Source organism: Rhodnius prolixus, unplaced genomic scaffold (assembly GCF_049639745.1).
Source record: "Rhodnius prolixus isolate KJV_2025 unplaced genomic scaffold, Rpr scaffold_3, whole genome shotgun sequence".
Taxonomy (NCBI): Eukaryota; Metazoa; Arthropoda; class Insecta; order Hemiptera; family Reduviidae; genus Rhodnius; species Rhodnius prolixus.
Genome location: NW_027411603.1, coordinates 39760927 through 39775652, shown reverse-complemented (window position 1 = coordinate 39775652; position 14726 = coordinate 39760927). Strand labels below are relative to the sequence as shown.

Sequence of the window (14726 nt, the reverse complement as noted above, 5' to 3'; positions counted from 1 at the left end):
CCTGTATCTGAATTCGTGGGCCTCCGCGCAAAGATGTACGCAGTACGCATCCGCGGCCTAGAGAAGAAGCGGGCGAAAGGGATAAAGAAGGCAGCCGTAGATAAAAAAATCACCTTTGATGATTATATGGCTGCCCTGTTCGAGGGAAAAGAGTTTACAACCACGTTTAGAACAATAATTTCTAAAGAACATAAACTCTTTTCCGTCGAACAGAGAAAAGTATCCCTTTCGCCCCACGACGACAAACGCCATCTAGTCGATCGTGTACATACTCTCGCCCATGGCCACTTTACCATAGCGGACTTGCCTGTGTAAAGTTGTGGATTTTTTGTAAATATATATATTTCATATACTATGTACATGGTTACCTTGTTTAGAGTAGGTCTTTTTTTTTGTTCTAGTCAATCTTTATTTATTAATTTTTTTTAAACGTATTTTTGTAAATATTTTTTCTATTAAAACTGTCCGGTAGGACAGTTGTATAAGGGTTGATCGTCAAAAACTGCACGAAAAAGTGTAACGTTGAAAAACACCCAACTTTGACAATTTTTTTCTCTTTTTCTGTACATGATAAAATTCCCAAATTTTCTCTACAATATAGGGCAAATCCTCCTTTATAACTGTAACTTTTTTACAACAACCTAGATCTAATAGATTTCGAGAAATACGTTGCTGAAAATGAGCTAAAACGGCATTTTCAGAAAATGTTCTTGTTCTTGTTCTTGTTGTTGTTGTTGTTGTTGTTCTTCTTCTTCTTGTTACCTTTTTTGTAAACAACGTAGCGCCTAAACGCGCGGACCGATTTTCGTGAATGAGGTGTCATTCGATTCGAAATTTTATGTAGATGTGCCTTTTGAGGGTCTCGACGCTGTACATCGAATGGGAGAGGAGTTAGCCCTCTTTATGTAAGGCCTCCTCCAAAATTATTATTACTAATAACTCTGTAAATCTTAGCCCGATATTGATAAGATTTGGCTGGTTGAAAGGGTTAAGAATCCCCTATATAACAACAAAGTGACGTTCTGCTCTTACACCAATTAAGGGGAAGTATTGCAATCGTTTCATATTATCACCGCGTGAACATATTTCAGTTCATGAATGGTCATTTATTTCAAAATTTTACATAGATTTGCATTTTAGAAGATGTGTATGTTAAGAAGAGGAGTTTGCCCCACTCTAGTAAGGCCCTCTCTAAAACTTTTTATTATTATTATTGACTGAAAATTATAGGTCAATTTTGATAAAATTTAGCACTAGGGGAGGTTAAATCTTACCTACAAGTTATTAAAATTAAAGGATCATCATGCTCTTAACCTACTAATGGGAAGTACTCAAGTCATCGACGCTTGAACCAATTTTCAGGAATGAAGTATCAATTCTAAATTTTGGGTTAAATATTTTTTGGATTATTCTAAATTTTACTACAGCGGTCTCGACGTCATACACGCTACAGGAGAGGAGTTAGCTTCATCAATTATTATTAAAAGTGTTCGGTATAACTCTATAAATCTTGGCCCGATGTTGTTAAAATTTGGCAGAAAGAAGGGATATAATATTTAATGCATTGCTGTAAAATCTGTGAACTGAACTGTAAATGCAACTTTACAGAATAAACTTTTCGAGTTTTTTTTTTTTAATTTCGTGAGAAAAAATGTAGCGATTATTTTTAAAATTGTAATTATAATTATAATTAGAGATGTTACATATATTTCGTACTTTTATTTGAAACGTTTCTCCTCCGCACAAAAAAGAATTGAATTTGGATTCTGAAAAATCTATGGCATTGATATCAAATGTAAGCATGGCTGTCTAGGACTAGAGCATTATTAAAATGGATTCTTTTACCATACGTGAAGCAGCGAACATTATTTGAGAAGAAACTAATGTTCTATAAACTAAAAAAGTTCTTTTCATCTGAGTAGATCTATGACTTTTCTTATATCATTTCCGGTAAGATTCTGCTTATGGCAATACTGGGAGACAGCTAATGTCAAGATTCCCTCCAGAATTTCGTTTAAATATGATGAGTGGCCTAACTACCTCGGTAGTATTAAGAGGAATTCAATATGAAGGTGAATATAAGCATTTAAAGATAATAGATTGAGCGGAAGTGCCGCTTTACTGATTACATTTCGTTGTTTTTAACGATTTTTTTTTTTTTGTTTACACAAGTTTCAATTTTAAAGGAAACTTTAATACGGAAATTGGGAACTAAAAATAATTGCGTATCACAGGCCAAGTCGTGTGAATGTTACTTCATTTTTTTTAATGTATTATTTTTTATTTGTCGCTGAATAGAAATTAGCAATAATAATTATAATTAATATTAAAATTAAGTTCGGTTATAAACAAATCGATAAATACAAAAATGATAAAAAAAACCTTCGAAATACGAAATGCAAAAATAAATGAAAGTGGATCTACGTATTTTAATTAATGATAGTAGAGTAATTTGTATAAGTTTATATTCAAACATTACTAATCCCTAACGTATTTCTGTAAAATATACTCAGACTTCACCCTTTCCAACATGAGCGTAACAAACATGCACGAGTATGTTTGTTTCTAAGTAAGCAAGTTGCATCAAGTTCGAACAGATCACGGCATGACTTCCCCCTACCACCAATTTTTGGGCTTTAGACAATTGAAATCTAATCTAATTCAAACGTCTTTTAGCTTTTGTTGAAAGAGGTGCTTGCCAATTTATGCTATTTTATTTCTCACTAGAAAACTTTTCTGAAGACTTCATACACCTTATTGATTTGTAAGTAGATATTTTGCATTTAATTATTCAGATTAATCTACATAATTCAGAAAACTAGCCGAACTAGAGTGGTGTGTAGTTATGTTTCTTATAATTATTATTATTCCCAAAAATTAAAAAGGAAACTTCTTTAATTATTTTTTTAAAAAAATTCTCTATTTCTTTTCATTGGTGCATTTTCTGAAATCCCATTTTTTTTTTTTTTTTTTTTTTTTAGAAACATATAGCTCTTTTTTTTGTGACAAACTTATTTTATATTGCTTTCGCTTACTGCTGATAGGGGAACATTCCAATCGTGTAGATTTTTGATGCAAAGTGACAATGAGATATTAAACATCCGCTACCGGAAGTACCGTTTTATTAATTAATTTTAGAAAAGCGAAAGAAAATCTATGATTGGTAGTGATGTCACGGAAAAAAGTAGCAATTCTAGTTAGACAAAACAGTAATAGGAAAGTAACTCATAATTCCATTTACTCGAAAAATCGCCCGAAAACACAAAAATGTTTACAATAAAGTAGCATTTCCGCTCATTTCAACATATTTGGAAAGACTTAAATATTTATAATTCCTGTTTATATTAACAAGTCTGACGCAGATTCAAGATATAGTGCTAAGGCTGTCCTGTTCTTTTAATCTTTGTATTTTTTCCTAGTTTCTGAAATTGCTAATTGCAAATTTTTATTTCAGCGGAAATGTGCACTTTGAGTGATTTGAGGATATCGTGCGATTTTGTTAATAATTATCCGGAAAATTCTATTAAGAAAACTTTTAGAAAAAAGAGTGTAGATTTCCTCTAGAGTGCCATTTCTAGTTTATGTACAGTTCTATCTGTTGTGTACTGATATAGTAAATTAAAAGTATTTTTAAAAATCCGAGTTTAAAGGAAATATGCTAATCGGAAATGTATCTTTGCTCAACAGATTTTCACTTTTTGAGATTTTTATAAAAAAGGCTTCTACGATTTTCTGTAAACTTTGCACACATAAAACTACAAATTTTACTTTAAGCATTTTTCTAGAATTATTAGTTTTAGGGCGGTTCTTGGGGAGGGTTTGGGGTAGGCTTCCCTGTAGTTACATTTCAGAGAATGTACCATTTAACAAACCCCAATGTCGGTGAGAATTAAATTTGGCTCAAATAAAGAATCTTTATGAGTTAGAACCTATAGAATAGTAGTATCATGTAAATATTCACAACAAATTTGGGTTTACACATTTCTTTAAAGTATTTCAAATTAATGAAATTACTTTTTGAAATTTATAAATATTTCACTAAATTAACTAAATTTACTTCGTTTTGCAAGCCTAAAAAATAACATTTATTTTTCAGAGTCCAAGAAAACGAACAGGATTAGTATTTATATTCTTTATTACACATTTATTTTTAATTACTTAGATTTGTATAAACATAATATAATGCCTTCTAAATACCGAAAAAGGAAACAAATTATTAAAAAGTTAGTTTCGGAAATTAGACAAACAAATGACAGCACTGCTGAGCTCGAAAACTACTCAATCGTAACTCCCAGTGCAACTAAACAAAAACGGTACTACGCTAAAAATCGCAAAGGAATAGTACAAAAACAGAGACAGTATGATGTAGAACATAAACAGAAAATACAAAAAAAACAAAGACAGTATGATTTAGCTCACAAGGAAGAAATATTAAAAAAACAAAGACAGTATGATTTAGCACACAAAGAAGATATACTAAAAAAACAAAGACAGTATGATTTAGCTCACAAAGAAGAAATACAGAAAAAACAGACAAAATACAATACGGCTCACAAAGAAGAAATACAGAAAAAACAGACAAAATACAATACGGCTCACAAAGAAGAAATACAGAAAAAACAGACAAAATACAATACGGCTCACAAAGAAGAAATACAGAAAAAACAGACAAAATACAATACGGCTCACAAAGAAGAAATACAGAAAAAACAGACAAAATACAATACGGCTCACAAAGAAGAAATACAGAAAAAACAGACAAAATACAATACGGCTCACAGAGAAGAAATACAGAAAAAACAGACAAAATACAATACGGCTCACAAAGAAGAAATACAGAAAAAACAGAAAAAATACGACACGGCTCATACAGAACAAAAAAGAAACCAACAAAGAGTATATAATGTTACTCATAAGACTGAAATATCTACGAAACAGAAGAAAAAAGACAGACTAAACAGAGATCAAAAAACTAAAGCGCAAAGGAAATACAATAGGGAGAGAAGAAGCGAAGTTGTTACCAGACAAAATAGGTATGACGAGAAAAATCGGACTGTTATTAATTTAAAAAGGAATATTCGGCACTTTTTGTCCCGTCAAAATGTAAACAGGCCTTCGGTTTCATTCGCGACTTTACTCAAAAAACGGATACAGACTCGGGAAAAAATTAACACATTTCAAGGTGAATGCGCGCTAGTTAACAAATTGTGGGCAACTTTAAAACGCGATCGTAATTTCTATAAACACCGCGGTGTAAGAAGTAAAATTAAACGCACTTTGCTTCATTACCTCATTAAACATTCTAATACGTTAATAGGAATCGCTCAGCCTTTCTTTAGATATCTAAACAATAAATTAAAAGCCGTTGTAGATGAGGCGGTTAATAAGTTTGACATATATAAAATTAAAAGCTTAACTCCCAAAAATATCGTAAAAGTATTCGGAGGTAAGCAGAAACATAGCGTACATTCTGAACCGTACTTCTACGAGAGTTCCTACAGCGTTGTTCCTTCCGGTCAAATATTACTGGCTGATAGCCAGCACGTTTTCGTCAACAGACACAATTTTAAAAAGTGCATTACTAAAGATAATAATATTGTAGAATGGCCTTGCGGCATTACGTGTAAATTTTCGAAACAAAGTATGCGTTCTATTTTAAATAAATTAGTACAATTTGTAAAAAGCAATATGAATACAATGTCAATCAAAAAGCTTGCGAATACATGTCGGTACAGACATCTCAATAAAAAAGGACACACCATACACTGCGCTTCGCACGACAGCATATTTAAATGCAGTACGCTTCTGCAAATTCTTTCGGAATTATCGGTCCATTACACCGCGTTTAGGAACATAAAAAGCCAGATATACACTATGCGTAATCTATGTTTCAAAATTAATCGTGTAACTTTCTGTATAAATAAAGCAAATAATGTCGAATCTATTTTACGGTCGGTTAATGATTTAAAAAAGTGCCTCGGAAATCTTAAAATCGACACCAACAAATTTAAGAAATATGTACCTTCTACTAGTTGCGATACTAACGAAATAAATATTTTGAATAAATATAAGAAGAACTTGTCTTTATTAAAAAGTAAAGTTTCTTCTTTTCCGGAGAACTTTTGCGCTTGTTGCGATATGTTATTTTACGACGAAGGTTTAAAAGATTTTATTAAATTTCAAAATAAAGATAATAAATCGTGGCGAGCTATAATTATTTATATTAAGAAAAATTATGATAAAGTTCATTTGGATAATATTAAAATTTGTACTTACTGTGCACAAAAATTAAATCAAAATTGTATTCCCGGACGCGCCGCATATAACTGTTTAGAAGCAGATCCCGTGCCAGAAGAAGTTGGTAAGTTGAATATTTTCGAAACAATGCTGACCCAATTAGTTAAATCGTTCCAATGTGTTATTCGTCTCCAGCCGAAAAAAGGGAAAATTGCGGTCAGCGAAAAACTTAAAGGGTTAAAGGGTCGCGTCACTTATTTACCCCTTCCTTTGCAGAAAAACGTGGACCTACTTCCGAACGAACTGCCCCAAAATCATGAAGTGGTTGTACTGGTTAATGGCGTACCTACACAAAACCGAGTCATATGGCGAGATTTAGTGAGCGCGAATAAAATTTACAAAGCGATTGCCGCTTTAAAAGAAATTAACCCTTTATACGCGAACGTAAATCTAAATGTAAAATTGTTACCGAATATTAACGAAAACATAGGTAATAAATATACTTTTAAGGATGTATCCGGGGCATCCATAAAAAAAGTAGATAGTAAAACTTTTTACCAAACCGGATTTTATACTTTTCACTCCCTTCATCCGATAAATATGAACGCTGTTGAATCGAGCGAAATCGAATCGTATCAAATGCAGCAAATGAAGGGAGATTACGTCTCGGTTTTTGATAAAAATTTAGATTATTTAACATTTCCGCATCTATTTCCTAAAGGCAGGTTCGGAAAATTTGACATAAATAGAACTATTTCTCTCTCGGACGCTGAGTATCGTAAAACGCGAATATTGAATAAAGACGGGCGATTTCGGCGGGATCCTTGTTATTTATTTCATCTATTAAATGACAGTGAATTTAAATACCTAGGCGGGGCGATTGCACATTTGTTAAACGTTCGCGCGTACAAACCGTACACGGTCAATGATATTTTAACTAAAGTTACCGTAAACGATGAACAGTTGGAACAACATTTAATCAATTTATTTAGTTCGTTACGGGGTACTAAAGAGTATTGGCAACGTCGTCGCCAAGAACTCAATGCCATGACACGCGATTTTGGGGCGCCGACTTTTTTTGTAACTTTGTCATGTGCAGAATATGATCATTCCGAATTATTACAGTATATTGTCAAAATTAATAAAGATGTTCCTAACGTGGAGAAAATGTCCGCCGGAGAGTTATGTGCGTTAGATCCGACAAGCGTGTGTAGATATTATCACCGTCTTATCCGGAATATGTTCAAGTTTCTAATAAACGATAAAATAAATCCGGTATTAGGTTTCGTGGAACACTATTTCTGGCGCGTAGAATATCAAGAAAGGGGGGCGCCGCATTACCACATGTTATTGTGGATTCGGGATAGTCCGGGAATTAATAATGATTCTTTCGAAAAAGTTGCCGATTTCATTAACACATATATTTGTGCTCGGTTACCGGATCCTTTAGAGTCCCCTATCTTACACTCGTTTGTCCGGAAATATCAATTGCATAAGTGTAACTCGTATTGCCAACGAAAATATCGCGTTAAACAAAAAATGTATACTAAATGTCGGTTTGGATTTCCGCGTAAAGTTACCGACGAATTGATAATTAATGACATAATTTCCACAATCGCGTCTAGAGTTAAAGGTTTCGGTCCGAAACGTGTTTACGACTTGCCTAGACAGAGAAGTGAGGTTCGCATTAACGACTACAACCCTGTCCTTCTATTAGCTTCCGGCGGGTTTAACGTTGACGTGCAATTTGTTAAAGACGGAGATTTGAGATTGGTAATTTACGTAACTAGTTATATATCTAAAAATGAAAAAACGGAATTAGAAGATTTATGGGCAGATATTTGTAAAGAATCAAATAGAAAAGCGTTGTGGAGTTTAGGTTTGAAAAAATTAACGCATCGGCAGATCGGGTTATACGAAACAATAGACCGGTTACTCGGGCATCATTTGTACGGTAAATCGGAAGATATGAGGTACATCAGCACTACGTTTCGCGAGAATAGAAAACGATGTTTAAAACCGTATAACCAACTACAAAATATGCCGGCTAATTCCACGGATGTATATTTGAAGTCATGGCTAGACGACTACTATCCGAATCGACCCGACGATCTAGAAAATTTAAACTTATACGACTTCTGTCGTTATTACGATTATTCCCGCGATCAATTAGAAGCCGAAAACCGAATAAAATTAAAAAATAATGTTATTTTAAGAAAGCGTGGAAAACCTTACGTTATTCAACATCCGATGTACAAAACGTTAAATACAGAACAAGACCGAAATAAATATTATCATTCCCTTTTACTTCTTTTTAAACCGTGGCGAAATGAATCGGATATTTTAAAAGGTTTTCGGACGTACCAAGAAGCGTTTGACCATTATTCCGCGGAATTAAAAGAGGCCATGACTTATCACGATAAATTAATTATGATTGAAGAAGGAATCAAAGAACTTCAGACTAAAATTGCGGAATTCAAAGAAGAGAATTTCATTAATTTAGAAGAGGATAATATTATCCGAGAAGTGCAGGATGCAGATGTGGCGATGTTGGAAGTTTGCGCGGCGATGTATACTAGTATTGACGATCGCGATAATAAATTTAATTTAAACGAAGATCAAAGCCGGATTTTTAATAAAATAACTCAGACACTTATCGACCAAAGTAATAATAAATGCAATAGTCAAATAAAATTATTCGTTTCTGGTGTAGGCGGTACGGGTAAATCGTACCTCTTAAAAGCGTTAAAAGTTTGGATTAACAATACATTTCCGCCTAAGAAAGACACTATTTCGGTGGCTATAACAGCTCCGACCGGCCTGGCTGCATATAATGTAAATGGCGTCACCATTTACCGGCTTTTATCGCTGCCGGTAGAGCACCAACAAACCGCCGAATATAATAAATTAAACAACGAAAGTTGTCGGGCGATTAGACACGTACTTAAAGATATGAAATTATTGATAATCGATGAAATTAGTTTAGTTTCGAGTCTCGTTTTCGCTTATATTCATCTTCGGTTGACAGAAATTGCTAAAAATAATGAACCTTTCGGTAATTTCAATATTTTACTTTTCGGTGATTTGTTACAGTTGCAGCCCGTTAAAGGTAATCAAGTTTTTAAAAAGTTAACCCGCATCGAATGTAAATCCAAACTCGGATCTATCGGTTCTGTTGATCTTTGGTCGATGTTCGAATATGACGAATTAAAAATTAATGTAAGACAGAAAAATGATAAAAGCGGTTTCATAAATACCTTGCTCAACATTCGGTCGGGTAAAATCTGCGAAGAAGATATCGCACTATTAAACTCGCGTGTTTTGCCAAATAATGATTTAAATAATGTAATTCAAAATTATAAAGAATTACTCGATTCCGGTAGAAATCCGTTATGTCTCTTCGCGACTAAAGCTCAGTGCACAACTTTTAATCAACTTTATTCTGATAAATTCGCGAAAGAAATAGTTACAATAGATAGTATCGATGAAATTGATTATAATTCTAAATTATCGAATAAAAAAACTAAAGATTTGAAGTTGATAATTAATAAAATTTCAGAAGACGTCTCTCGTACGGCTAATTTATCTAAAACAATAAATTTATTTGTTGGCGCGAAAATAATGGTTAAAAGAAATATCGATATTGCTAACGGAATTGTAAATGGAACAATAGGTACAGTTGAACGGTTTGTATTTAAAGGAAAAATCGTAGATTCTTTAATCATTATCGTGAATAACAAACCCTTTCCTTTAGAAAGGGTAAAAGCGCGATTTCAGTTAGTAAAAAATATTTACGTGCATAGGAAACAATTTCCGGTGACTCTTTCGTACGCGGTAACCATCCACAAATCTCAAGGCTTAACCTTGGATTGTTTGTTCACGAGTTTAGGTAAAGAAGTGTTTGCACCGGGCATGCACTATGTAGCTCTCTCGCGGGTCACTAATTTAAACGGTTTGTATTTAATTGATTTCGATTTCTCAAAAATAAAAGTAGATAATGACGCGATAAATGAATACCGTCGTTTAAATAGTAGTACCCAATCACCACGTTTGCAAACTGCGAATAATAATATTTGCGTTTCCCCCACCATCAATTTATCCAAAAAAGAATCCCTTCTTCAATCGCATGTTAATCGCGAACTTTGTTCAAAAACGGAAATATTTGGCTTACCGAATTCTGACGGCGTTTCATGTTACGCGAATGTTGTTGCACAGTGTTTGGTCAATATAGATTCCGTTAAATTTAACCTAACGAATAACCTCGTCAATAATATAAACATAACTTTTCCGGATCCAAAAACTCGCGATAACTACCAAAAAGTGAGTGTAACTTTCGAATTATTTAATATTTTAACATCCGGAATAACTCGTGGTGCCAAAAAATCGAATACTAAAAGACTCCGCGAATTAATTGCTCACGGTAGTGACGTCAATTTTAACGCAAATATTCAGCAAGACGCCCAAGAATTTCTATTGTTCGTAATATCCGCTTTAAAAACAGAAAATAACATTCCTTGCAGGTTATTTGATTGTACGGTTAAATTCGTTCGAAAGTGTTTTAATTGTAATAGTTATTGGGATGACGTTCCCATTAATCTTGAAGTAATGTACTTTCTAGAATTCGGGGTTCTCCAAAATAACGAGCCGGTTAGTTTTCACTCATTATTCGACTATAAATTATCGGATATAACTTGTTCAGAATGCGGGGAAAATAAAATTTATATTCGTAGTAAACTAAATTCGGTATCGGATTATCTAATAGTAATATTAAAGCGTTATCAAGAGAATCGTGTTTTAAATGAAATCCACTCTTTCGACGAAAATAACATTAATATCGACGGTTTTAATTTCACACTTTCGTCCGTGATTTATCACTACGGTTCGGACCTTAATTCTGGCCACTACGTTTGCGCGATAAAAAGTCCAAATAATTCGTGGACTTTGTTAAATGACGAGATTATTAATTATAATTTTAAATTTAATCCGGGTTTAAAAGACGCGTACATTTTATTTTTAAAATCAATTACGTAACGTCCTTTTTAAAAAAAATCTATTTTTATAGTAAAACAAAATAATTTTATATCGAATTTTAGCCGTTAGAGAGCCAGCAGATAACAGACATTTTGACTGACTGTAAATATTCTATTTGATATTATTAATTTATTTGTGCATGTTTCTGTTTTTTGAAGTGAAAATTTTTTTTACATAGAATATGTTTTTCGCAATGAATACCTCTGTTTGGTCCTCCACATACTCGTACTATCACGATAGTAAGTGACTGCAAATTTATTATGCCCACTTAAGTTTTTATACCATTTCACTTGAGATCCAATAACTGTGTACATTTTTTTTTTTAGTTTTTAATAAATAACTTGAATAGTTTTTGGTAAGGTTCCATGTCTCAAGTCAACCACTCGCCTTGAAATAAATTATTGTTTTATTTTCGATGTCATTTCCCATTTTGCAATTTATTGTATTTAATCAGGCCAAATATAATTCAAATTATAATAACATAAAAAATGAAATTTAATCAATTGTAATTTACATTTATATTTGCGAATAAAACAAATTCTATGTCATATCCTAAGATACTTATAAGTTATTTTCTTTATTTTATTTAATTGCGTGTTTTAAATTTGTATATATCATTTGCATTAGTTTTTTAATTTTATTTTCTTAATTTTTTTCTTAGTTTGGCCAAAAGGTCAAACGACTAGGGCTAAGCGAGTTTCCTACTTATAAAAATCACTTAATAATTAAATACTATTATTTATAAGGTTTTGATGTTTAGTTATCTTTAAATGAACCTTTCACAGTTTGATCCCCATAAGCAATTAAATTAATAACATAATGAAAATGAATTGCACTCCACTTCTTGTAACTTTTTAAATATTACGCTCGTTGTTTATTCTAAATAACGAAGGAAATTTGATTAATTAACTGAATTTAATTTTATGTTTGATGCAGTTGTAAGAAGATTTACACAACTAATTCAAAAGAAACAATTTATAATATTAAATAACAAAAATTGTCCACACTGTGAAAGATTTGTTTAGAAATAATTATTTTATTCTTTATTTATATATATATATTGTACTTTAATTTTTTATATGTGACTAAACTAACTGACGGACTAAGTCCGCCAAGCCGGTCCCAAGCCCAGGTGAGAAAGGATGAGGGGTCCGTCGGAGTTACTTATGTTTCAGGATCTAAAGGCTAACTATACGCGGAGCCAGGAGAGGGAGGATATATTCATAAATGGTTATGCTGTGTAAATATTGTATTGTCTGCAATCCTCTATAAAACTATAAATAAATCTATCCAAAAGGTACAAAAATCTCTTTAACAAAAACTTACAGTTTAAAAAGTTAAGTATAAGGGTTGATTAAACCCCAAAAGGTACACAAATCAGTAAGTACCCATCATTTCATTAATATTTCATTGATATCATTTAAGTAATTTTACTGTATTTTTCATTAAAACTTTTTACTGTAACTTTTCATTAAATTTTTTAGATTTTATTAGATGACACAGACCCTTATGCTGGCCATTTCATTCATAATAATTTTTTTGATATAATATTAAAATGTGAGTAATATCGTTATAATTAGTTATCAAAAGGCACTTTATTTTAACTATAACCCAAATTATTATTGTGATTTTTCTTTTTAGGCCTTTTTGTCTGAATAATCATCACATTCTCACATTCAAATGGAAAAGGGACAGTTACAGTTGGTCTATTACTGCTGAAATCTGAATCACGGAGTTAGAATAATTTGAATCTTGAATTCGTCTTACAGCAGAATATATGAGCACAAATTATGCAGTTAATAACAAATAAACAATACTTGTAATTATAATTCATTTGCAAACTTTAATTGAATGTAGTCTTTAATTGAGTACTTCTCAAAGACGTCTTGTTATCAAATAATTATTAAAGCACTTTAATAATAATTACCATCTGAAAAATTTAAATATTTTTGTCTATTTTATTTTACATATATGTGCATAACATTCAGAGTAATCCATCTAGGGATAAATTAATTTAAAAATATATTTGTTAAACTCTGTAATAAGTGAAGTAAAGTAGTCGCCTATTTTTTCAGGCGGGCTTAATGTCCAGCTACCACTTAGTTATTGCGGAAGGGGGCGAAAGTTCTTACTTTTCGGTAAACAATTTTTTTTAACAAATAAAAAGTAGTCATTCGCGGGATTCGAACTGGGGATCTCTCAATTACAAAGCTACGATCTTCACCACTAGACTAACACCCGCCCCTAGTATATCAATATTTATATCTATATCTATAATATAAGTTTAACATATGTATATATACAAATGTAAGTAATCAACTTAAAAGTGTAATTAAAGATAACTATAATATTTAATATTAATAAACCATGTTAAGTATTAATTATCTATTATTTTTAACGAAGTATGTTATACTTGGCAAAGTATATCAAAGTGTATCCAACCAATTTAATCAAAGGATGAACTTAAATCAATTATTTTTAGCTTCTTACTGATGTAATAAATTTTTTAATAAATAAATCTGACGTCAAGAAAAATAAATCGGTGAATGCATTTTTTAAAAGTATTTTAAATAGCGTTTCATTAAAAACCCTGTGCATTAATAGTTAGATACCTCCTTTTTAAATAAATCTAAATTAAATGAAGCGAGTCTCCTCGCTGTACAAAAAATTATTATGAATGAAATGGCCAGCATAAGGGTCTGTGTCATCTAATAAAATCTAAAAAATTTAATGAAAAGTTACAGTAAAAAGTTTTAATGAAAAATACAGTAAAATTACTTAAATGATATCAATGAAATATTAATGAAATGATGGGTACTTACTGATTTGTGTACCTTTTGGGGTTTAATCAACCCTTATACTTAACTTTTTAAACTGTAAGTTTTTGTTAAATTTATTATTAGTAGTATATAGTATTAAGTTTTTTTTCTAATTAATAGTTTATTAAAATAAAAAAAATAAAAAATTAATAAATAAAAAAAAAAAGGTGGTGGGTATTTTAGTTTAAGTTATTTTATTTTATGTAAATAGGATGTGTGAATGTTGGTGGCGGGTGTGTGAATGCAGTGTAGATAGATTTCCTATGCCATGTACATAGCTTAGTAATATATATACAGAAGCGAGAGAGCGTTCCTTATTAGTTCCCATCATGCGCTTGATAAAGCAACATCACACCCTCTCCGTGCAAAATCTTGACGACAGGGCCTCTTCCAAGAAATGCTCCAAACACGGTCAGCTTTTCCCAGATTCCATTAGATGTTTAATATGTGGACCGTCTAATTGTGGGAAAACTAACCTGATGTTGAGCTTAATATACGATCCAAAGGGGTTGAGATATGAAAATATATATTTGTTTGCAAAGTCATTACAACAGCCCAAGTACCGGAAGCTAGCTCAAATTTTAGAACCTTTAAAAGATATTGGGTACTTTGAATTTGAGGACAATTCTCAAGTTCCCC

At 32.0% G+C, this 14726-nt stretch overlaps 1 protein-coding gene across 1 annotated transcript; it reads left to right on the top strand.

Moving 5' to 3' along the window:
- The first annotated feature begins 2626 nt into the window (after positions 1–2626).
- Positions 2627–13958, top strand: LOC141452669 (uncharacterized). The gene is made up of 3 exons (XM_074125046.1): positions 2627–2764; positions 4097–12825; positions 12910–13958. The coding sequence occupies exon 2, from the start codon at positions 4183–4185 to the stop codon at positions 11266–11268; it is 7086 nt and encodes a 2361-aa protein (XP_073981147.1). The 5' UTR covers positions 2627–2764; positions 4097–4182; the 3' UTR covers positions 11269–12825; positions 12910–13958.
- The last annotated feature ends 768 nt before the right edge of the window (positions 13959–14726 follow it).